The 25,756-nt window shown below is 40.7% G+C and overlaps 1 protein-coding gene across 1 annotated transcript in view; it reads left to right on the forward strand.

Annotated features, from left to right (window-relative positions):
• The first annotated feature begins 480 nt into the window (after positions 1-480).
• The window catches only part of LOC136392269 (leucine-rich repeat-containing protein 37A2-like), a 36,971-nt gene continuing 11,695 nt past the window's right edge, over positions 481-25,756 (forward strand). Inside the window, exons 1-6 of the mRNA XM_066364339.1 lie at positions 481-1,925; positions 5,143-5,214; positions 10,443-10,514; positions 13,474-13,545; positions 24,086-24,157; positions 24,885-24,959. Coding sequence (XP_066220436.1) covers positions 481-1,925; positions 5,143-5,214; positions 10,443-10,514; positions 13,474-13,545; positions 24,086-24,157; positions 24,885-24,959 — 1,808 coding nt within the window. The remainder of the gene's footprint in view (positions 1,926-5,142; positions 5,215-10,442; positions 10,515-13,473; positions 13,546-24,085; positions 24,158-24,884; positions 24,960-25,756) is intronic.

Raw genomic sequence — 25,756 nt, forward strand, 5'->3', positions numbered from 1 at the left:
TTAATAGCCCCCCTGTCCCACCAGCCCTGTGCCACTGGAGTCTGGGCCACCCAGGTGTGCAGGCCCAATCTGGCCTCACTGTGAGGGCTCAGGGGAGACCCAGTGGGAGTTAACTGTGCCCTCTGCAGGGGAAAAGGACTTCTTGGTTCCCAGTGATTCTAGGTCTAGGAGAAAGGTTTGCTATTCTGCAGTCATCTCAGCCCAAAAGTAATAAAGGTTATATAAATACAGGCTGGGACCAAAGGAGGGGGTGCTTGGTTGCTAAGAGATGCATGCGTGACATGGCTGCCAATTATGACACGGCTGCCAATTGTGACACGGTGACCAATTGTGACACCGGCGTCAATTATTCACTTTATCTCAGTGCATGGTACTGGTACCTCATTTACTTAGGTCACATACTGTGAACTACTTATCTGGGTCACTTTCCGTGTCTCAATTGTGCGAATTGCTCTCTGTATCCCAAACATCATGTCCGGGATGCGCTTCTGGGCCCCACAGCTCCTATTTATGTGGCAGCTGTTGTGGCTCCTGGTCCAGGCTCGTCCGCTTCCAGAGCTGGCCCTGGACCCTAACCTGTTGACCACCACCACCCTGGGGCTCACCGAACCCTGGCCTCAGGATCAACAAAACCTTGCCAAAGAGCCCTCATATACTGCTGGAGAAGTAGAATTTCCCTCCCAAAAGGAAGTCTCAGCTCTGCAGACAGAGTCCTCTGAGGAGGAAGAAGAGGAGCCTATAGAAGTGCCTCCAAAGAAGGGCTCAACTACACCCCACGTGCACTTTGCCAGTGCAGAGCTTTCTGCAGGTAATGAAGAGGGTCCTGCTCAGCCTCCAGAGATCCCTGAGGCAACGCTTCTTCATCCAGAGCCTGCTCAGGCTCAGCAGCCAACCCCGCCTGAAATCGGGGTTGAGTCTGTGGACCTGGGGCTCACCATCACCCCACGTCCAATGGAGGAGGCTGTACAACCTACCACCCTGCAGCAGACTACAGCTCCTCCAGAACACCCTGCGGTGACACCTTTCCATCCAGGTCCTGCTCAGGCTCAGCAGCCAACCCCGCCTGAAATCGGGGTTGAGTCTGTGGACCTGGGGCTCACCATCACCCCACGTCCAATGGAGGAGGCTGAACAACCTACCACCCTGCAGCAGACTACAGCTCCTCCAGAACACCCTGCGGTGACACCTCCCCATCCAGGTCCTGCTCAGGCTCAGCAGCCAACCCCGCCTGAAATCGGGGTTGAGTCTGTGGACCTGGGGCTCACCATCACCCCACGTCCAATGGAGGAGGCTGTACAACCTACCACCCTGCAGCAGACTACAGCTCCTCCAGAACACCCTGCGGTGACACCTTTCCATCCAGGTCCTGCTCAGGCTCAGCAGCCAACCCCGCCTGAAATCGGGGTTGAGTCTGTGGACCTGGGGCTCACCATCACCCCACGTCCAATGGAGGAGGCTGAACAACCTACCACCCTGCAGCAGACTACAGCTCCTCCAGAACACCCTGCGGTGACACCTCCCCATCCAGGTCCTGCTCAGGCTCAGCAGCCAACCCCGCCTGAAATCGGGGTTGAGTCTGTGGACCTGGGGCTCACCATCACCCCACGTCCAATGGAGGAGGCTGAACAACCTACCACCCTGCAGCACACTACAGCTCCTCCAGAACACCCTGCGGTGACACTTTTACATCTGGATTCTGTTCAGAGTTGGCAGCCAACCTTGCCTGGGGTCATGGAAGGTACCATATCTCTGAAACCAGAACCATCTGAACTAGTTCCGATTCAAGAGAAAGCCACCAGGAGCGTGTGTCAGCTCTGCTCCTGCAGAAATGAGACGCTGTCCTGTGTGGCTCACAGCTCAAAGCAGAGGCTCCGCAGCGTGCCTGTGCTGCAGCCCGGCATCGACAAGGACACCTTCACCACCTTGTAAGACTCCCCTGTCCTCGTTTGTTCTCTGCATCCTGCCACACAAGGCAGCCTTTTACTGAGGTTGTCCTGAGCTTCCCACATCTTCCCCAGCTCAGCTTGACTGATGTGGTTTTCCTTTTGTTTGTCAACTATCTCTTATCTTCATTACCCTTCTTACTATTATTTCCCGTTTACTAGTATTTTACTTGTAATTGCCCATATTATCTTTCCTTATTCATCTTTTTAGCCCATCACTTCATTCCTTAACCTCCACTCTCCCACTTTTGATCCATTCCTTTTACAATGTGGCCCCTCCCCATCTCACTGGTGGTGATACAACATAGTGGTTAAGAGTAGAGATTCTAGAGTCAGAGTGACTGGGTTTGAACCCAAGGATGTCATTCATTAGTATTGACTTTTTTTTTTTTGGTGACAGAGATAGAGAATCAGAGAGAGGGACAGATAGGAACAGACAGACAAGAAGGAGAGAGATGAGAAACATCAGTTCCTCATTGCAGCTCCTTAGTTGTTCATTGGTTGCTTTCTCATATGTGCCTTGATGGGGCCAGCAGCAGAGTGAGTGACCCCTTGCTCAATCCAGCAACCTTTTGGCTCAAACCAGTGACCCTGCGCTCAAGCCTACAGCCCCGCACTCAAGCTGGTGAGACTGCGCTCAAGCCAGATGAACCTGTGCTCAACCCAGCGACCTCAGAGTTTTGAACCTGGGTCCTCTGCATCCCAGTCTGATGCTTTTTCACTGTACCACCGCCTGGGCAGGCCCATATTCATCAACTGTAACAAAGATTATGATAGTTATCATCTCATAGGATTGTTGTGATATTTGGTTGAGTTAATATAAACTTAGATCAGTGCCTAACATACGTATGTGTTAGCTATTATCATTATTCAATCCTCAGTTATGTCGAAACTTATCTTTGTCTCTGGCTTTCTAGATAAAATACTCATTTTGTGCCCAATCTAGGGCCACATACTGTGTGAGCCACAGAAGTATGTCATTGTGGATCGTGACATACGATGAGAAGAAGATAATGTGCATAAAACAGGAGGTGATATATGATTAAGTTCTAAAAGAGATTCAGACCAGAGGTGTGACAGTTCACCACAGTCTGTAGGTGCTCGGGTGTGGAAGTCAGGGAAACCTGCAAGGATAACCTAGAACTTCAGCAGGGGCTTAAACGCTGGATATGATTTGTTAGAGAAAAAGTATTGAGTAGTGTCCAGGCAAAGGCAGGGCTGCGGGAGTGATCAGGATTTAATAGGCCAGTCTCGCTGTAAAGCATTGGCTTAGGAAGCAGTGAAAAATAGGACTACGCAAAACCCTGGCTGTCAGCTGTAGGGGTTTGAAGGTCACACTGAGACAGGGAGAGCCACTGAAAGATTTCAAGTGAGAGAGACAGAAGATTAAAATAAAGATTATTTTAGATTTCATATATAGAGCAATGTAAAGAGGAATGCTTGACTCAGGGAGATAAAATGCTCTGGCAAAATTTAGGTGTGAAATGAGAAGGTGCTGAAAATGAGTGGTTGTGACAGGAGTAGGAAGAAAATCCTGGGAACTCTATATGGAAGAACAGACAAGATTTAGTAACTGCCTAGAGTTGGGAGATGGGAGGTAAGGAAAGAGAAAAGTCAAACATGATCCTGTCAAGATTTTGTCCTGGATACAAGGAGAATGGTAGTGGTGTAGCAGGTGAACATACAGCAATTGGGAATGAGAGCCAGGCTGAGGGAGATGAGTTCAGTTTGGGTATTTTATTGCTCAGTGTAAAGCAACCAGAGGCTCCTGGGTGAGTGGAAATGTCCATTAGGCAGAGGGGTAAACAGGTATCTGTTTGACTTTTTGTGACCTTCCTGAAAAATCTGTATGTAAACTGAATAGGTGAGTCGTTGCTGATGAGAGAGGACAAAGCTAGAGGTAAAGATTCAGAGCCATCCACAGATTTAGTGGTTGAAATGAACCTCAGGAACTGATCAGTTTCCAGTCAACATCTGTAATTCATGAATACGTTCTTACTACTTTTTGTTTTTTATTTTTCTGAAGTGAGAAACAGGGAGGCAGAGAGACAGACTCCAGCATGCGCCAGACCAGGGGGCAATGCTCTGCCCATCTGGGACATTGCTCTGTTGCAACTGGAGCTATTCTAGTACCTGAGGTGGAGGCCATGGAGCCGTTCTCAGTGCCTGGGCCAATTTTGCTCCAATGGAGCCTTTGCTGCAGGAGGGGAAGAGAGAGATAGAGAGGAAGGAGAGGGGGAAGGGTAGAGAAGCAGATGGTCATTTCCGTGTGCCCTGGCCGGGAATCAAACCTGGGACTTTCACATGCCGGGCCGACGCTCTACCACTGAGCCAACTGGCCAGGGCTTTGATTTTTTTTTTTAACATCACCAAAGTATATTGGATAAAGTGTGAAAATCCCACCTAACTCTTTCTATGTATTTCTTTTGAACTTATTTATTAATTTTAGATAGGAAGAAAGAGAGGAGTCAGAAACATCAATCTGTTCCTGTATGTGCCCTGATTGGGGATTGAACCTGCAACCTTTGCAAATTGGGACGATGCTCTAACCAACTGAGCTATCTGGCCAGGCCTCCACCTAACCCTTTCTGTCACTCTTGTTACCATTTTGTTGTATGTGTACCCTTCCAATCTCTCTCTCTTTCTCTCTCTGTCTCTCTCTCTCCTTTGAACTCTTCCCCATAATGAGGTGGTATTTACCCCTTGTTTGGTGATTTCTGCTTTTCCTATCAAATATGTCTATGAGATCTTTCCATATTAGTCCTTTTCACTTCTCTTTGCCCTTATTCTTCTAACACCTGGAGAGATTTTTACAGAGGGCTTGAGCCAAAGCTTTGATGAGGCCTGGCATAAGGTTTCTTTATATTTAGTTGCTGATGTGATATCTTTTCCCATTGATTTGTAGAAGGAGTCATTTTAGATACAAGTAATTGGTGGGGGGGGAGCACTCAGAGTAATTAACTGGCAGCACCTGTCTCAGGTAAGAAGGTCAGGTCTGAGGTGGTGCCTCATTGTTTGTGCCAGCGACCCCACATCAGGTCTTTATTAATTATGCAACCCGGGAAGCTGATGGCTGTGGAATGAGAAAGCTGGTGTGTTCTGCATTTGAGTATTCCCCACAAGGTCGCCATGGTTGCTTCACTTACTCTGTTCATTCTTTCCCTGCCTGTTCAAGGACACTGACTGTGTTTTTCCACAGAGATTTGCGGGGAAATGCCATCGCGTCCCTGAGTGAAAATTCCTGGGAGCCCTTTCACCACATTGAAAAACTGTGAGTATATACCTCCAAAAATGAATACAAAGAACCAACCGCATTGTAAGATCCTTCTTGGTCCAGTATTTTGAGGTCAATAGCTCTGAAAAAAGGTGTTTCCTTGTCTGCATCCCAAATTAACCTCTGTTGATTAAATCTGGTGTTTATTTAAAAAGTTAAATTTGGCAGGCCCTCTTTACAATGAATCCCTTTAAACTGATTTTCTATTATCACAAGTAATACACGATTACGTTTTCAATATATGACAATGAAATAACAGGTATCATGAGAACTCGGATGTGCCCTCGTCCCCCACCCTTAGGGTAACCGCTACTCTGAGTTTACTGTATCCTTCTAGACCTTTTCCCACACACTTGCCTAATTACATATTTACAGAGAGCAAAATAGGGATGTCACATGATTTTCATATCACATGTTTTTTTACACCAATGGTAATGTCCTATGACTTGCTTTTTTCACCTAACGATGTATCTTAGGTTTGTTGCCCTCTTGGTGCATAGAGGGTTTCCCCATTCACTTAAACTCCTGCTTAATATTTCAGAGCATGGGTGTATCACAGTTTAATAACCCTACTGACGGATGTTTAGATTATGTCCAATTTTCTCATTACATGTATTGCTGCAACAAACATTCTTGTACATGCATCTTTGTGAACATGGGCAGGTATTTATGTCGCATAAATATTTAGAAATGGAATTGTTGAGGTGCAGACTATATCGACATAGCATTTTAATTGCCCTCAAAGAACTTGTGCCAGCTTACACTGCGATCTGTGGGCCACGACAGCATTCATTTCCCTCTACCGTCCACCACTGGATAGTCTCCACTTTTTGGCTGATCTAATGGGTGAATAAAAAGGGGTGCCATATAAATTTGAATTTCTCTGTTTACTTGTGAACTTAAATATCTGCTTATATTTATTGAACATTAGTATCTCTTCTCTAAATTTATCCTGTCCTTTTTTGCCCATTTTTCTATTATTTATTTGTTTTTTATTGATCTGTAGCAAAGTTAGTTTAGACACATAAATGATTTTGGAAAAAAAATATTTACATTCAAAGTAACTAAGTGGCATATTAGTTCTTCTTGAATAAATAAGTCAAAATGACTTCTGAATTAATAATAAAAGACATAATAGTCATAGTAATCTAAAAGTAGGGTTTAGGACCATTGTAAAATATTCCTCTCTTAGTTTATCTTATTTGTAAGGAAAAAATACAAGAACCAAGCTGTTTTATTTTTTATATAGGAATTTCTTTAAAACTCTATATAGTTTATATTTCTTATAATAGTATCAGACTTGGAGATTTTATTTCCAAAATTTGTAAGAAAAATGAAAGTCATTTGGCTGAGAGTCACGAGGAGGAGAAAAAACTTTGGATTGTATACTACATACCTTTGGAATTTTGAGCCACGAGTATATTGAGTTTTATTCAGCAATATCTGCCCTAAAGAGAAAGTCCACAAATGGGAATGACACGCACACTTTTGCATGTATTCAAGAAAGTGCAGTTTTCTAGGGAAAGGGCCCATAGGCTATATGAAATTCTTATAGGGCTCTTGTTTCAAAAATTAAGAGTCACAGATGTAAGGGAGAAGAAAGACACATCTTTTCCTTTAAGGCTGTACTTACCCTCATGAGTACTAATAAATGGATGATTTGTTTTAAATAAAAGTACTATACCTAAAAATTAACACTGGCTACTCTCTGAAGTCACTGGACAAATATTTATGAAGCATCTTCTATGTGCAAGAAATGTTTCTATGTGTCAGGGTCATAGGCCCAAGAGCAAAATAGACAAAATACCCAAGCTCTCAAGGGGTTTATAAGGATATACTATAAAAATGAATAGATAAATATAATAAATAGATAGACATAATTTCAAATATTGGTAAGGTCTTTGGAGAGTAAGATAGCTGGGGAAGGAATGTGAATCAATTCCAGAAAAAGCTTGCATCCTATGTATAGTTAAGTCCTCAAAAATCGCCCCCCAAACCCTGAGCCTCTCAATTCTCTGGAAGTTACAGAGGAGGTGCTAAGGAGAATTGTATAAGTGATTTAGAATTAATGACAAATATGTGAAGTTCAGAAGCTTGCCTTAGTGAAAAGAAGCCTGACCAGAAGTCAGACGTGGACAATTCTTAAAAGTTAATTTATGGCAGGCTTTGATGTTTTTCTGGTGTGAGAAAATTTTTAGATGTGGCTTTAACTCTGATTCCCTATAGTTTTTAAAATTTTTGCTTTAGTCAAAATGAATATGTGGAGTTCTACAGATCAGAGTGTTTTGTTACAGTTGGTTGCTTATTTGAAGCTCTTCTTTTTAGGTAATTTTTTGGTGACTGACTCATACTCAATCTAAACATTTTTTCCAGGTTTAATTTACTGTTCTTATTTTAAAAATGTGTTTTGGCCTGGCTGGGTATCTCAACTCAGTAGGACATCATCCCCATATTTCAAGGTTGTGGGTTTTATCCCTGGTCAGGGCACTACAAGAATAAGAATCAGCCAATGAATGCACAAATAAATGAAACAACAAATTGATCTCTCTCTCTCTCTCTCTCACTGTTTTTCTCCCTAATTCTCTCTCTCAAAGCAATACAAAAGTATTCTTAATTCTTACTATGCTGTCATCCAAATAGCTTCACAAAAAGAAACCCATTAATTCAAAATCCATACATACCCTTGAGTTACCCTTTAGTTGATACTCAAACTCTTTCACCAAACAGACTATGGGCTTTTGCCAATCAGAATGGACTACTTTATAATAGCTGAGGATTTGACCCATTTCTCTGTCCATACTGGATTCCTGTCAGGGTTTTATATCATATATATATATATATATATATATATATATATATATATATATATATATATATATATATATATATATAGTGTGTGTGTGTGTGTGTGTGTGACAGGGATAGAGAGGGACAGATAGGGACAGACAGACAGGAAGGGAGAGAGATGAGAAGCATCAATTCTTTGTTGCCTCACCTTAGTTGTTCATTGACTATTTTCTCATATTTGCCTTGACTGGGTGGCTACAGCAGAGCAAGTGACTTCTTGCTGAAGTCAGTGACCTTGGGCTCAAGCCAGCAACCATGGGGTCATGTCTGTAATTTCACGCTCAAGCTGGCAACCTCGGGGTTTCAAATCCTAGTCCTCCACATCTCAGTCTGATGCTATGTCCACTGTGCCACCGCCTTGTCAGGCAGGGATTATATTTGTAAAATGATAATTGTATATACAACTTTACTTTTGTCTTGATTTCTTCATACACCATTATTTATTTACTATGATCTTTTTGTATATAATCTATATGATACACATATACCTTTGTTAAGTGATAGGGGGAAGTATAGGTTTTTCCAAGTATTTATACTCAAAAAGGATTACTATAGGCCCTGGCTGGTTGGCTCAGTGGTAGAGCACCGGCCTGGCGTGCAGGAGTCCTGGGTTTGATTCCCAGCCAGGGCACACAGGAGAAGTGCCCATCTGCTTCTCCACCCCTCCCCCTCTTCTTCCTCTCTGTCTCTCTCTTCCCCTCCCGCAGCTGAGGCTCCATTGGAGCAAAGTTGGCCCGGACGCTGAGAATGGCTCTGTGGCCTCTGTCGCAGGCGCTAGAATGTCTCTTGTTGCCATTTTTCATCCTAAGTCTTTGAAATTTCCATTTGTTTGCTAAATTTTTTTATCATAAAGACTTGATCTGTATTTAGAGTATATAAATTTACAGTTGAAAAAGTAGCATCACATACCCAGTTGTTGCTACCATATTTAAACAGGAGTCAGAGGAAGGGCTGTGATTGGAGAGGACCGTCCTGTGGGCTCTGGGATACTGCAGTGTTCTTTCTTTCTTCCTTCCTTCCCTTCCTTTCTTTCCTCTTTCTTTCTTTCTTTCTTTCTTTCTTTCTTTCTTTCTTTCTTTCTTTCTTTCTTTCTTTCTTTCTTTCTTTCTTTCTTTCTTTCTTTCTTTCTTTTTTTTCTGAAATTGGAAACAGGGAGGCAGACAGACTCCCACATGCGCCCTACTGGGATCCACCCAGCATGCCCACCAGGGGTGATGCTCTGCCCATCTGGGGTGTTGCTCTGTCGCAACCAGAGCCATTCTAGCGCCTGCGACAGAGGCCATGGAGCCATCCCCCATGCCCGGGCTAACTTTGCTTCAATGAAGCCTTGGCTGTGGGAAGGGAAGAAAGAGACAGAGAGGAAGGAGAGGGGGAGGGGTGGAGAAGCAGATGGGCGCTTCTCCTGTGTGCCCTGGTCGGGAATCAAACCCAGGACTCCTGCGTGCCAGGACGACACTCTACCACTGAGCCAACCGGCCAGGGCCTGCAGTGTTCTTTCTTGACATGAATGGTGTCACATGGCTGTTTGTATTTATATTGTGTGTGCTTTATGCACATTTTAGTTTTCAAAAAAATGTTTTATATTTTTATTTTTTAATTTCCTTCTTTTCCAAGAGAGAGGAAGAGAGGTAGAGAGACAGACTCCTGCAGAACCTGACTGGGATCCACCTGGAAACCCCTGTCTAGGGCCAATGCTCTGCCCATCTGGAGCCATGCTCACAATCAAACTGTTTTTCACATCCTCAGTGCCGGGACCTGGTACACTCAAACCAATCGAGCCATGGCTGCTGGAGAGGAAGAGAGAGAGAGAGAAAGAGGGGTTAAGGAGGAATGGAGAAGCAGATGGTCATTTCTCCTGTGTGCCCTGACTGGGAAACAAACCTGGGACATCCACTCGCCAGGCCGAGGCTCTACTACTGAACCAACTTGCCAGGGCCTAATAGAATTTTTTTTAAATAAGGGAACTCCTTAAATGGCTTCACTTGCAGCCCTAATGTGTTCTGTATGGGACTTCCATAATAAGTTTTGGGAAAAGAGAGGAGCAAATGGTAGTTCTGCCAGTGTTGGTACCAGCCAAAATTGGGTTCTAACAGACTTTGTTATCTAGAGAGTAGGCATTAAATAAATGACTTGTGTGAAGTGTGTGTGTGTGTGTGTGTGTGTGTGTGTGTGATGGAGAGAGATGGACATAAAGGAGGACATGGGAAGGAAAGTTTGAATAAAAACAGAACAAAGATCCTCATCATTAAATTAAATACAAATTAAATTAGGGTATTTCTATGGCACAATTACTCAGGTTTCCCCATGGATATTTCTATGTAGTTAATGGTTATAGTTATTTTTCATTATGATTCAGAAATAACCTTTTCCTTTTTCAGCATTCTCAGTGGAAATGAAATAACTGAATTAAGAGAAAATTCATTTAAAGGACTGCTATCTCTCAAATATTTGTAAGTTTATTATATTTATTTTTCTATAATTTTTTAGCTATAAAATATATAAAATAAATAAGGGGTGTAACTGATTTAATCTCTTTAATTTCTCTCAGGAATAGAATTCTGAAATTTTCTAAGTTATGTAGACCTACTGCCTATCTCCAGCATTTAATATTTTTTATGTACTTTCAAATTTTTAATCATATAGATAGAAAACATCTTTAGTTATAGAGGAAAAATGGTAAGAGGTCTGAGTAATTATAGGCACCTATAGGAACCTTTTTATATGTGTTCATATACCATCTGCTTATATTCATATTTAGTTTAGAGCCCATGGAACAAATCGGGTCTATTGTCTATTATTTTACAGCCCTTACGTTAAGAATAATTTTCACACTTTGAAAGGTCAGCAAAAGAAAGAAGAAAAGGAATAAACAAAGAAGAATATGAGACAAACTGTTGGTGGCCTGCAAAGCCTAAAATATTTACTCTTTGGCTTTTACAGTGAAGGTTTTAAAATACTGATTTAGTAAAATGGGAGGAATTCAAGTTAACCCCAAATTGTCACTATAAGACAAGAAAAGATACAACACTTACATTAACTTGAATGCCATTAAACCAGAATTTTTTGATAATTTAATTTACAAGAGAATAATATTTACATATTGAATGTTTAAGCAGATGAATTATGTAGAGTCTGGTAAAGAACATGATAAGTTACCAAGAGGACAAACTGGTGTTAAGGATTTCAGTGCAGGAATTGTTATAGCAGTATGAAAAATAAATGTTTAAAATGATGGTTAAGTAATATAGTGAGAATTTTTTACACTAAGTGAGCCTATCAGAAATGCTTCTAACTTCACTTATTACAAAATAAAAATCTCTCTAGCCTCCTGTCTTAAGAAGTGCTTGCCTAGTAATTCTATCTATGTAGAGATAAAGAAATGCTTTTTGCTATAAAAACTTAATGCTTATCCTTTGTCCATGGCATCCAGAGCTATGTATGTCACTACTTCTTATTAAACTAATTAATGATGCTCTTTAGCAAATATTCTTTTTGCAAATGGAGAAGGCTAAAGGGAAGTGGGTATAAAGAGCCTCCCATGACACTGAAAATAGTCCTTTGAATTATCAAACATTCCCAGCCTCAAGGGGCAACCACTTTCATATTGGTCAGCTAGGGTATCGCTGTCCTCTGGTTCCAAGCCTTATAAATTGAATGAAGAGAAACAATTGAGGTAACTAACAGCTAAATAGTTTAGGTCATTCATTACATCTACTGTGAAATACATGGTAAGCTAATTATTTCACGCTAGCATAAGTATTTTCTTTCATTAAAAAATGCCAATCTGTAAACAAGCAGAATAAAAATATGCCAAGCACTGTACCTAGTGCTGTCAGCACAAAGGTAAGACAGGGTTCCTACCCTTCTAGTAAGTCATGATCTCACATGAAAGTCTACGCATAAGCTCAGACCATAATGCATAAGAGCTCAATGAAGAAGGAAGGCTGCAGAGGCACACAGGAGGGGGCCGTGAAGGATTAAAACTGCATTTTTTAAAAAACAGTTTCCTCCCTCTACTTCCCAGTTATTGTACAAAATTTGAGTTTGCATATGTTCTTGAGTCAATTTTAAACATCATAGACAATGCAGATGAGCAAGACCTAGTTCATACTTTCAAAGAGTTCATGCTCAGAGGAAATAGGATACATAAATAAATGTGTTAAAAAGAAGAAATGCATATGGGCCATGACAGGCATAGATTGGTTTTGGAACACAGCAGAGGAAAATGAGACTTCCGGTTGGAGCAGTGAAGATGTTACTAGAGCAATGCCGCTTTGAAAACGGCTTTGAAGGGTCCTTGGGGATCATCAGACGGACATCTTAGGTAGAATGAGTTTGCAACAGGAGCATGGAGAAAGACAAAACAAGGAAAAATACTGCGAGTACCTGTAGAGTACAAGTAGGCAGAGTAGGAGATGAGAGCCAGATCTTCTGGGGTTTGGAGGCCAAGGCAAGGATAACACGCCAAGCTACCATGTTATCACACCCGCTCTCTAGCACAAACCAGCCTACAACAGAATCACTTGGAATGAAAACTCAAGCTCCACCGCCACAGTTACTGATTCAGTCTGTCCAGAGTAGGGCTGAGAATTTGTATTTTCAATAAGTTCCCAAGTGCTGCTGGCTGGCACTTGAGAATCACTCTGGAGAGTTGATCTGGTGACTGTGCAGGATGGATTAGAAAGGGAGAGACTAGAGATGGAAACGCCAGTCAGAAGACAGTTACACTGTCTACATGAGAAGGGAGGGACTAAGCTGGAACCGATGGACAAGAGTGGGTGTTTTCAAATAAAAATCCAGCACCGTGTGGTTTTTCGTTGTCCCAGAACTGCACAACTGAAGCAACTAAATTTATGAATTAGTAAAGCAGTGTAAAAAATTGAATTTCAATTAATATAGAAAGAATCATTCTGAATTAGTTCAAAGTTCTGATTCAATTAGAAGAGTAAATTCCTTCCAATTATGTGAGACTTGGCATTTTTTATTTCTTCTGGTATTGAACTGACCTAGAAAAACAACTAAACTAAGAAGGTGTGTGTAAATGTGAGACCAGTTCCTTTAATGTTAGAAATATTTAATTATATATGAAAATAAAAACTTGGAGCTCATAATCTAAACTTGATGAGACCACAAAAGGTCATCCAGTTAATTTTTTTGCTCTTAGAAAAGATCACCTTCACAATCTAGCAAGATCTATAGTTGTATATATTATTTAAGATGATCATGAAGGTGAGACACTTATGAGAGGTGAGGGCAGGGTTAGGGGCTGTGGAAGGCTCAGATCACAATTCTGTTCAGAGTTTAGACTACAGCTAAGTATTCAGTATTATCATTTTCACCTTTGCCAGTTATTTCTACTAATAGGTATCTAGTAGCTAATTGAGGCAATATCTCTTTTACTTTTTCTAGAGATTTATCACGCAATAAGATCCAGTTTATTGAAAGAAATACATTTGAATCCCTTCCTTTTCTGGAGCATTTGTAAGTTATAAATATATCTTCATTATGTTTAGAATTTTCATAAAACTTAATTGTAAACCTCTTTGTTACAGTAATTAAAGTAAGCTTAAAATTTTGTTAGAAAGATATTAAAGTTATGTAGCAAATTCTTTTTTTATGTAGCAAAAATTAATGTCAGAATTATCTCACAGATCAGAATGAACCATTCTACAGCAGTGGTTCTGCACCAGGGTGATTTTGCGCCCAGGTGACAAGATCCAAACACATTTTTAGCTGTCAGAACAGAAGGTACGCTACTGGCACCTAGTGGGCAGAGGCCAGAGTTGCTGTTCGACATCCTACAATGCACAAGACAGTCAGTCCCCTTATCAAAGAATTATCTAGCATAAAATGTCAATAATGTTGGAGTTCTGTAACCCTTTCTAGAAAAATAAAGATCACTTAACACAAATATTTGAGCACTTACTGTTTTGTATCTAATACACCACATGCATAAACATGAAAGCATGAATCATAAGCAAACACTTTCCACAGTGAGATTTATTTACAGTATGGAGGGGTATTCAGGTTGTTTTATCATAGGTGAATTAGAATCCCTGCCAAAGGATATAACGGTCCTAAAGAATATCCTTGTTCTTTTTTGTCTTTTTTATAGAAATCTGAGCTACAATTCATTAGAAAAACTGAGCTTAGGAACATTTGAGGCCTGGCATGGAATGCAGTTTTTATACAAAATTTAAGTGAAATTAAAGATGAATACATGTAAAAAGCTATGTGTAAAAACATCATACAGTGATTGGTTAGCTAAGTATAAGCCCAGTTTGAACTCTGAAAAGGGTGGCTTAAGACTCATTCATTTTTCAAAAACACTGCGGTACAGAGAGGCCGAGAGACTTGTCTGACTCAGAGGTGGCATGCTCTGCTTTCCCCAGTGCTGGCCCTCAGTGTGGGCAATAGAAAGTACCTGGCAAATTACATTCAAGGTAGCAATGTTGCAGGAATTCCAGCGGTGCTGCTGCTCTGCTATGTGAATGGTCCTTGAAATTCCACGTGTGTATTTCACTTTGATTCCCGCTCATGTGCAAGTTTTCTGACTGCTCATCTGTATGCAGCATAGAACTGAAAGAATTAGGTTTGGCTTGAAGCAAAATGTCCAGGTATTTGTCAGCCATGTGTCTCTTTTAAAGGGAAAAGTGGAATAAATTCTGAAAAACCCACCACAGGGCACTTCTCTTCTCGATCACCCAGAACACTGTTTTTCAGAAAGTATATGCCTCTGAAGTGAATTAATTACCTTTGGGCAATGGAACCTTTGAGGCATGAGAAAATACACTGTTTGTGTGAAAAATATATTCATAAAGAAAATACATAGCTATAACCTGATTCCAATATTTTTCCTGACTACTCAGTAAGGATTGTGGGTTTTATTCCCTCAGCTGAAAAATTCTGTGATTTCTCTGTGACCCCAGCATATCATACTGGGTGTGTTCAGTGGCCTGAAAAGGATTTTAGACTCAGGTTGAAGTACAGCAAAGACTGTCTGATTGTCTTGTGGTTCAGAAATCCAGTTTCACACAATTCGTTTTGGGTTAGATGCAGGTGTTTAGGGCGTGTCTGCAGCTGGACTGACAGCTCCTGCAGATGCCCATCTGTAGCGGCCTCCCCTCTTCTCTCATTCATTTGCTGATGCCTGACTTGGGACAGAACACTGAGGGCCAGTTTCCCTTTCAGCAATGCAGCAGAGAGCATGCTCATTAGGTCCCACCACCAGGAGGTTTGGTAGCGTCAGTACAATGTGTTAAACTCACCACCTTCACTAAGCATTGTGGGACACCAAGAGTCCCTTTTAAGAGTCTGTGTTTCACTATAGTTATGAAGGCAACACAGGAAAAAAACTGTGGAAACACAGTTGACAAATATTAATGAATTCATTCAAAAACATTTACTGGGTGCCATGTTCATGGTGTGTCAGCTCTATTCTAAGTGCTGGAGGTACGAGAAGAATTCGACAGGGACTTTATCCCCAAGAAACTTTTATACTGGCTGGAGGAAGATGGATGTGATGGGAAAGCATACGAGAGCTATGCCAGCATCTCTACAGAAGGGTATCAAGATAGTGGGGAGACAATGTAGAAAATGGTGATAGGTTAGAAAAGATTCGTGCCTTAGCTGGGTGGTTCAGTGGATAGAGCGTCATCCTGACATACCAGGTCATGGATTTGATCCCCAGTCAGGGCACATACAAGAAGCAATCACTGAGAGCATAAATAAGTGGAACAGTCAATGCTTCTCTCTCCCTTCATCTCCCTCGTTTCCCCCATCCTCTCTCTCTTGCTCTCAAATCAATGGAAAAAGAAAAAGGACTCATAATAGGGGTGGCACTGAGTTGTTAATTTTGAGTTTCTGGGTTCATCTAAAATGACAGAAAATGTAATGAAAGAATCAGAGCTAGCTGGTGTTAGAAATAAATTTATACCCTACCACATGACTTGAATAGAGCTGTATTTCTAAAACGATTTCACAATTACTTTCAGAACATCGTCACAATACCGTAAGTGTGTGTTGGGCACAGGGCTCCTTTGTTTTGGGCCAAATCTTCCAAACGGACAAAGCTAATTTGCTTCAGGAAGCACTGGGTCTTAAGACAGTTCCATTTTTAATTTTTTGAGGAAACTTCATACTGTTTTGCACACAGACTGCATCAATCCTCATTCCCATAATAGCGCACAAGGGTTCCTTTTGTCCCTCTCCTTGCCAGCACTTGTTTGTTGATTTATTGATGGTAGCGTTCTGACAGAGATGTGGTAGTATTTCATTGTGGTTTTAATTTGCATTTCTCAGATGATTACTGACTATGGACATCTTTTCATAGGCCTATTGGCCACCTGTATGTCCTCTTTAGAGAAGTGTCTATTCAGGTCCTTTGGTTATTTATTAATTGAATTGTTTGGATTTTTTTTTTGGTGCTCAGTTGTGTAATTTCTTTCTACATTTTATCAGATGTATCATTGGCAAATATGTTCTCCTGTCGAGGGGGTGGACTTTTCATCTTGTTGATGGATTTCTTTGCTTTGCAAAATCTTCTTAATTTGATGTAGTCCAATACTCATTTTTCTTTTGTTTCCCTTGTCAGAGGCAATATAGCAAAAAAAAAATATTGCTGAGAAATGTCTGAGATTTTACTGCCAATATTTTTTTCTAAGATTTTTATGCTTTTGAATCTTACTTTTAAGTGTTTAATCCATTTTGAGTTTATTATTGTGTATGCGTAAAATTTAGTTTCATATTTTTGCACATATCTGTCCAATTTTCTCAACGCCCTTTATTGAATAGACTCTCTTTACCCCATTGTATGTTTTTGCCTCCTTTGTCAAATATTAATTGATCATGAAGGCATGGGTCTATTTCTGATCTCTCTATTCTGTTCCATTGATGTATATGCTTTTTGTTTTGTCTTGTTTTGCTTGCCAGTAACCTGCTGTTTGGAGTTCTATGGCCTTGCAGTAGAGTTTGGAGAACAGTAGCACGATTCCTTTAACATTGTAGAACAGTATCTTTTAAACTTTGACTCTGAGATAGCCTGTCAGAATAATAAAAATCTCTGCCATGTTTTATTCTTATTAAGGTAAGCCCATAAATATAAAAAGAAATGAATGAGGAATCAGCACACTGTTTATCTGTAAAATGAGGGAACTGATGCGAAGTGGAAATGATACATAGTGCAAACACGCAATCACTCATATTGTGGTTTGTGGAAAAACAGTTGCTGTAAAGTCCCTCAAATTTGAGCTGTTGAGTCAGCTCTCCCTCCTTCTCTCCTTTGCCCAGGCTCAACCCTGGTGAAGAGAGGACGGCACTAAAGGCCAGAGGAGGAAATAGGATTCTTGAGAGTGGCTCCATATTTTGATTCCACTAGGGATAAATGCATGGATATTAATCTTCAATATTCTGTGTTCTGGATGTAGACCTCTATCAAATATATAATTTGCAAATAATTTTCTCTTATTCTGTGAGTTGCCTTTTTATTTTCTTGATAGTGTCCTTTGAGGCACAAAAGTGCTATATTTTTATAAAATTTATCTATTTTTCCTTGTTTTTTTGTGTGTGTGGTTTTAGTATCCCCTCTAGGACACTGTTGGCCTAATATAAGGTCATAGAGATTTACTCCTTGTTTTCTTCTAACGGTTCTATAGCTTTAGCTCCTACATTTAGGTATTTGATTCATTTTTTTTTTTTTCTTTTCATTTTTCTGAAGCTGGAAACAGGGAGAGACAGTCAGACAGACTCCCGCATGCGCCCGACCGGGATCCACCCGGCACGCCCACCAGGGGCGGTGCTCTGCCCCCCAGGGGGCGATGCTCTGCCCATCCTGGGCGTCGCCATATTGCGACCAGAGCCACTCTAGCGCCTGAGGCAGAGGCCACAGAGCCATGCCCAGCGCCCGGGGCGTCTTTGCTCCAATGGAGCCTTGACTGCGGGAGGGGAAGAGAGAGACAGAGAGGAAAGCGCGGCGGAGGGGTGGAGAAGCAAATGGGCGCTTCTCCTATGTGCCCTGGCCGGGAATCGAACCCGGGTCCTCCGCACGCTAGGCCGACGCTCTACCGCTGAGCCAACCGGCCAGGGCGGTATTTGATTCATTTTGAGTTGATTCTTATAAATAGTGTAGTGTAGGCTGAATCCAACTGGATTATTTTGCATGTGGATGTACAGTTGTCCCAGCACCATTTGAAGAGCCTATTCTTTCCATATTGGAGTGCTTTGGCAGCCTAGTTAAAAAAATCAATAAAAAGTACAAGTGAGCGCTGATTTCTGGACTGTCAATTCTGATCCATCAATTTAGATGTCAGTACTAGAGCCTTCTGCAGGTAACATACTGTGATTGCCATAGCTTTGAATTGAGTTTTGAAACCTGCACGTGTGAGGCCTCCCACGTTGTTCCTCTTTATCAAGAGCGTTTTGGCTATTCTCGGTCCCTTGAATTGTTATACAATTTTAGAAGAGTTTTTCAGTTTCTGGGAAGAAATCAGTTGGGAATTGGATTAGGATTACATTGAAACCATAGATCAATTTGGGGAGTAGGGCCATTTTAACAATATCATTTCCTGATCTATGAACACAGCTTGTCTTTTCATTGATTTACATCTTCTTTAACTTCTTTGACCAGTGTTTTGTAGTTTTTAGTGTATGAATCATGTACTTCTTTGGCTAAATTTTTTTGCTGTTTCATTCTTTTTGATGCTTTTATACATGGAATTGTTATCTTCCTTTCATTTCTTGATTACTCATTTCTAGTGTGTAGAAATACAGTACAGCTAAGTTTTGCATATTGATCTTGTATCCTGCACCCTTGCTGAACTCACTTATTAACACTAATAGTTCCATTCTAGATTCCAGGAATATGTCTCATGGTCTTCCAGTTTCCCGGGCATGTGCTGAAGCTCTTCAGAGTCTCTATGCACATCATTTCTCAGCTTTTTCTTTTAAGCTTTTTTGTTAAGTCATTTTGTGCTCCAACTGTTATCTGTTGTCTCACCACCTGTTGTGTTAAAATATGTACTGTGATAATTTTCTTTTTGTTTTTTTTGGTTTATTTTTTTTTGTGACAAGAACAGAGAGAGTCAGAGAATAAGACAGACAGAATGGAAGAGAGAGAGAGACGAGAAGCATCAACTCTTCGTTGTGGCACCCTAATTGTTCAATAGATTGCTTTCTCATATGTGCCTTGACCAGGGGGCTACAGCAGACTGAGTGACCCTGTGCTCTAGCCAGCAACCCCAGGCCCAAGCTGGTGAGCCTTGCCCAAACCAGATGAGCTTGCGCTCAGGGTGGTTACCTTGGAGTTTTGAACCTGGGTTCCCTGCATCCCAGTCTGATGCTCTGTCCACTGTGCCACCATCCAGCCAGGCCTGTGATTGTTTTTTAAAAAATTCCCCCTGAGGAGGGAGGCTTTTGGTGCTAAGCCGCTTTCAGGCAGGTCAGAGACAAACCTTCCATGTGAGGTCTTCCAGGGAACCACCCAGTGGCGGGATTCAAATACTTTAACAACCAGTTCTCTGCCCTAATGACCGTTTTAAATATAAAAGAATGATATACTAAAAGGTAGTTTATTATTTCATGCATTTAATACTTAAGTAAAAGCAATAAGAGATGAACAAACAACTAGATTATGCTATAAGAAAGTTTTAAAATATTAATGAAAAAATTTTAACTAATACCTGACAAAAACCAATAAAACTGTTATGAAGTTATTTCCAATGACAGCTTATCACCCCCTGGCCGTCTGGCATTTTCTCTTTACATTATATGTTTACTGAAGGAACAAATGCAAGGGGATTAAAATGTATTTTATCTAAGGTATAATGAGTTTTATGAATGAATAAACAAATATAAGCATAGTTCTGTCCATTTTTTTTACCTATTGACTAAATGAACATTATTACAGGTGCTTAGAATTTTCTGTTGCTAGTTAAAATGGCCCTATTACCCAAAGCAATATATAAATTTAATGAAATGCTCATCAAAAGTCCAATGGCGTTTTTTATACAAATGGGAAAAGAAATCACCAGGTTTGTATGGAACCATAAAAAACCCTGAATAGCCAAAGCAATCCTGAGAAAAAGGAGTGAAACCAGAGGTATTTCAGTACCTGACTTCAAATTATACTACAGAGCCACGATAATCAAAATAGCATTATATTAGCTGAAAAATAGACACACAGACCAATGAAACAGAATCAAGAGCCCAGAAATAAAATCACATACATAGGGCAAATCATCTTTGACAAAGGAGCCAAAAACATACAATGGAGAAAAGAAAGCCTCTTCAATAAATGGTTCTGGGAAAACTGTAAAGCTACATGCAAAAGAATGAAACTTGACTACATTTTGTCCCCCTGCACAAAAGTTATTTAAAATGGATCAAAGACCTAAATATAAAATCTGAAACAATAGGTAGTAAACTCATGGACCTTGGCTATAGAGAAAACCCCCTTTTTTTTTTGTATTTTTCCAAATTGAAGCGGGGAGAGGCAGACAGATTTCCGCATGTGCCTGACCAGGATCTACCCGGCAAGCCCACCAGGGGGCGATGCTCAGCCCATCTGGGGCATTGCTCCCCTGCAACCAGAGCCATTCTAGCACCTGAGGTGGAGGCCACGGAGCCATCCTGGGTGCCCAGGCCAACTTTTTGCTCCAATGGTGTCTTGGCTGCAGGAAGGGAAGAGAGAGAGAGAGAGAGAAAGGAGAAGGGGAAGGGTGGAGAAGCAGATGGGTGCTTCTCCTGTGTGCCCTGGCTGGGAATTGAACCTGGGGCTTCCACACACCAGTCTGATGCTCTACCACTGAGCCAACTTGCCACAGCCAAGAATTTAACCCCAAAGGCAAGGGAAGTAAAGACAAAAATAAATGAATGGAACTATATCAAACTAAAAAGCTTCTGCATAGCAAAAGAAACTAACAACAAAACAAACAGGCAGCCAGCTAAAAAGGAGATTATACTTGCAAACAACAGCTCTGATAGGGGTTAATATCAAAAATATACAAAGAACTTAAAGCTCAGCAATAAACAAGAACACAATCCAATTAAAAAATGGGGACAGACACTCCTCCCAAGAGGACACACAAATGGCCAACAGATATATGAAAAGATGCTTATCTTCACTAGCTATTCAAGAAATACAAATCAAAACTACAATGAGATACCACCTCATGCCTGTTAGATTGGCTATTATCAACAAGACAGGTAATAACAAGTGTTGGAGAGGCTTGTGAATGAGAAAAAGGAACTCTCATTCACTGTTGTTGGAAATGCAAATTAGTACAACTGTTATGGAAGAAAGTATGGTGGTCCCTCAAAAAATTAAGAATAGAACTACCATATGAGCCAGCAATCCCTCTACTGGGTATCTACCCCCCAAACTCAAAAACATCGTTATGTAAAGACACATGCGCCCCCATGTTCATGTTGCTCTAGTCTGTTTATGTAATGTACCTCACTCTTTGCACAGGGACCATATTGGCAGAGACCTGTCGTGTAGATTGTGAAGCGAGCAACTCTAAAGGGATGGAATGTTGGGCAAGCAAGTGTGTTAGGCTTGCTCACTTGTAGTTTGCCTGATTGGTGCATGATCTTGGGGCAGCACCATGCGTGTATAGTCTGTAAGGCTGCAGGTGCTTGCCTTCAGGACTGCAGAGTGTACATTGCAAATTGCATTTCACTTTTTGGTATTGTTTGCCAGAGAAGGTTTTCTCCTCCAGCCTGTTTGCTCATCAGCCCTGAGAGAGAAAAACAGTTTACCCTGCCTGCTCGCTAGTCTGCATTGTAAGACTAATAAATGGAACGGCTCACCATTTTCCAGCTTCATAGTTTCTCTACCATCTCCCCGAATCCAATGTGAACTTGCATGGCCACGGCCACCAGCCTTACAGGGGGACATGGGGGAGGGTGTTGGGGGAAGGGTATAAAGAGGGACAAATATAAGGTGACAAATGATGATTTGACTTTGGGCTATAGGTATACAACATAATCGACTGTTCAAATGATGTTTACCTGAAATCTATGTACTCTTGTTGGTCAATGTCTCCCTGTTAAATTTAATTTAAAAAAAGAAAGAAAAAGAATATGCTATTGTGCAGATGAATGTAAAAAAGAGGAAGGAATGTAAATCTGTGATGTCCACATTGGGCAGTTGCCCAGGCGCCCACCTTAAAACCCTGATTACAAGTATCATTTTAACTATCAGTTCACTGAACTCAACAAAATTTAGCTATTGGTTTTGCTGAACTGTTGCAAAACAGCTGATTGCCACCACTGGAACCACTGGACAGGTGAAAGGACAGTTCTTTGGGGATGAAAGTTTTGTTCTATTCTGCTCCCTCTGGCATTGGGGATTGTGAACTAATTTTCAAGGTTACCCCTGAGATGCAGAGCAAAGGTCTAGAATGTGCTAAAACAACACACAACACTGTTCTTGCAGAAATGAATCATTTTTCTTGGATAAATGTTTTCTAGATTTCTGCAAGCCTGTTGGTTGCCAGAGTTTGAAAAAATTCTGACAACTTTTGCCAGTTTTTGGTTGTTTTTTAGGGATGAGTTTTCAGGTGTCCTTACTTCACCCTTTTCACTGATTTGCAGGGTTCCAAATCCCTAAAGTTTCAATGACTATAAGCTAGTTAACTATTCAGTCATGGGAGATAATTTGGGAACAGGAATGAAAAGAGAAAATATAATTCTCATAGAGACTCTCCCAAACAGTACATGAAATTTGAAAGGTATTTCTCTATTTAGTGGTCTCAGAATTAAAGTTAAAGTAACAGCTATTTCAAACCCTTTTTATTAATACGGGTTCAACACAGGCTTTGGAGTCAGAACTGATTTCAAATTCCAGTTCTGGTTCTTTCTAACTTGATGACCTAGGACAAGTTACGTAACCTCTCTGTTCCTGAGTTTCCTCATTTGTAAAATGGGATAATAATAATATCTATCAATAAGGTTATTGTGAGGATTAAATGTGAAATGTTCATCACAGATGACAGCAGCCTAATAGATATTAGCTGTGATAATCACCTCTATAATATGCTGCAAAAGTACACTCATGATTCTTGAATCGAGTTAACCGAAAGACAGGTATCTTTTTCTTTCTTCCTGTTTTTCTGTTTTGCTTTGTTTTAAAGAACTGAGAAGAAAATTTATTCCAGCATTTGGAATAAAAATTTGTGTCAAAATTTTTATTTCATTGAATGTAAACAAAATGTTATTTATATATAAAACAAACATGTCTTACCTAGTAAATGTCAGGCAGTACCAGTCAGAGAAATTGACAAGTAAACAGGTGATTACATACAATCTAACAAAACCTGTGCTGCAAGAAGACACATGCGCCTATGTGATGGGAGTGGGGCTTTCAGCAGCTCCTTTTCTATTTATCCCTTCCTTGGTTCCAAAAGCACGGAATTAGTCCGTTTTTGTTTTTAACTGGGTGATTTAAACTGTGGAATTCTTTATATTTCTAGAGATGAAAGAAAAGTACTTTGAATTACAGAGGACACTATATAAATTAAAGTATTTCCTGTAGAGAAAGAGCTTCCTAATAGAATAGTCACGTCTAGGTTTTTTATTGATAGAAAGATTGATTGATTGATTTTAGAGAGGAGGGACAGAGAGAGAGAGAGAGAAAGAGAAAGAGGGAGAAGCAGGAAGCATCAACTCACATATGTGCTTTGACCAGGCAAGCCCACAGTTTCAACCCGGTGACCTCAGCGTTCCGGGTCAGTGCTTTATCCACTGTGGCACCACAGGTCGGGCCTAGGTGTTTTAATCTGAAAAGTTCTTGAGCATATATTTTTCCTTTGCTATTCACTTTTTTTTTTAACTTTCTGTTCTTCACTTTATCATTTAGAGACCTGCGTCATCCAAAAAGAATGTTTTAGAAATTCTTAGGGTGATCTATAGGTAAAGACAGAATATAATTTTTTAAACTTAAAGTTTTGTACTAACAAAATGAATATAAATTTTCATGGCAGTTATTGAAATGCAGATAATTTACTTCCATTGCATTTTTCAGAATTCTCGATCAAAATCCTCTAAACACAATTGAAGATCCAAATCTTTTGAAGTTGCCAGCATTAAAATACTTGTAAGTATTGCAACATCTCATGCCTCATGAGATGGTTTCTGCTCTTTCTTTCATCAAAGATTAAGTATTTTGCATTTTGACTAAAAAGTTAAAATTTAAATTTTAACTGGGTTATTACTGAAAAAGTTATTGGTACAGAAAAATGATTGAGAAAGGGTGTACGTGGAAAAGCCAGCCAGCAGAGGGAGGGAGTGTGCTGAAGAACACACTCAGAGCTGGGACATGTAGGTGCAGGTGGACAGGACAGCCAGCAGAGGGAGGGAGTGTGCTGAAGAACACACTCAGAGCTGGGACATGTAGGTGCATGTGGACAGGACAGCCAGCAGAGGGAGGGAGTGTGCTGAAGAACACACTCAGAGCTGGGACATGTAGGTGCACGTGGAAACACCATTGATGTCAGAAAAGCGAAAGGAGTAAATTGTACATTATGCATTGTTGTAAAGAGTAATCCAATGGTGGATACAATTGAAAGTGAGAAGTGGGATAATGATAAAATAAGAAATATAGAAAAAAATTGTACTGTTCACCAAGGTCATTAATTTGATGATGCAAATAAATTTACATTTCTTCAAGGCAAGCTCTCTGAAATTACCATCTCTGGCAAGAAAACGCTTGAGCTGGTTGACAGAGAAGCTAGACTGAAGTAAATCACATGTTAAGTGTCTTTTTAAGTGTAGAATTTTTTCCTTTGGGTTCATATCATGCATCTTTGCGCTTTCTCCTTCAGAGACCTGGGAACAACAGAGGTGTCACTTAAGACAGTTGAGACTGTCATCATGAAGACCCATGAATTGGAAAAACTGTAAGTTGACAGCACCAAAATCAAACTGTTTATCACGTGGAAAGGTATTTTCATGTCTCCTTGCCCTCCCCAATCCCAGTGCATCCACTGATCTGTTTTCCGTTGATGTAGATCAGTTTGCATTTTCTAGATTTTTGTAATATTCCTTAAATTTGTTTTGTTTTGGTCCAGGATCCAATCAAATGTCAAGCATCACATGTCATGTTTTCTTTATTCCAAAACATTTTCTGGCCCTGGCCGGTTGGCTCAGTGGTAGAGCGTCAGCCTGGCGTGCAGAAGTCACGGGTTCGATTCCTGGCCAGGGCACACAGGAGAAGTGCCCATCTGCTTCTCCACCCCTCCCCCTCTCCTTCCTCTCTGTCTCTCTCTTCCCCTCCTGCAGCCAAGGCTCCATTGGAGCAAAGTTGGCCCAGGTGCTGAGGATGGCTCCATGGCCACTGCCTCAGGCGCTCGAGTGGCTCTGGTTGCAACAGAGCGACACCCCAGATGGGCAGAGCATCGCCCCCTGGTGGGCGTGCCGGGTGGATCCTGGTCAGGTGCATGCAGGAGTCTGACTGCCTCCCCGTTTCCAGCTTCAGAAAAAATAAAAATAAAAAATAAAACATTTTCTTACATATATATTAATATATATTTATTTATTTTAAGAAATTTATTTACTTATTTCCTACATATACATATACATATGTATATATTTTTGTGTTTTATGACACTGGCATTGTTGATGTGTATAAGACCATTGTCTGTAAATTGTCCCACAGTCTGGATTTGTATGTTTGATCATGAATAGGTTCAAAGTA

The sequence above is a fragment of the Saccopteryx leptura genome, chromosome 2 (genome assembly GCF_036850995.1).
Source record: "Saccopteryx leptura isolate mSacLep1 chromosome 2, mSacLep1_pri_phased_curated, whole genome shotgun sequence".
NCBI classification, from domain to species: domain Eukaryota; kingdom Metazoa; phylum Chordata; class Mammalia; order Chiroptera; family Emballonuridae; genus Saccopteryx; species Saccopteryx leptura.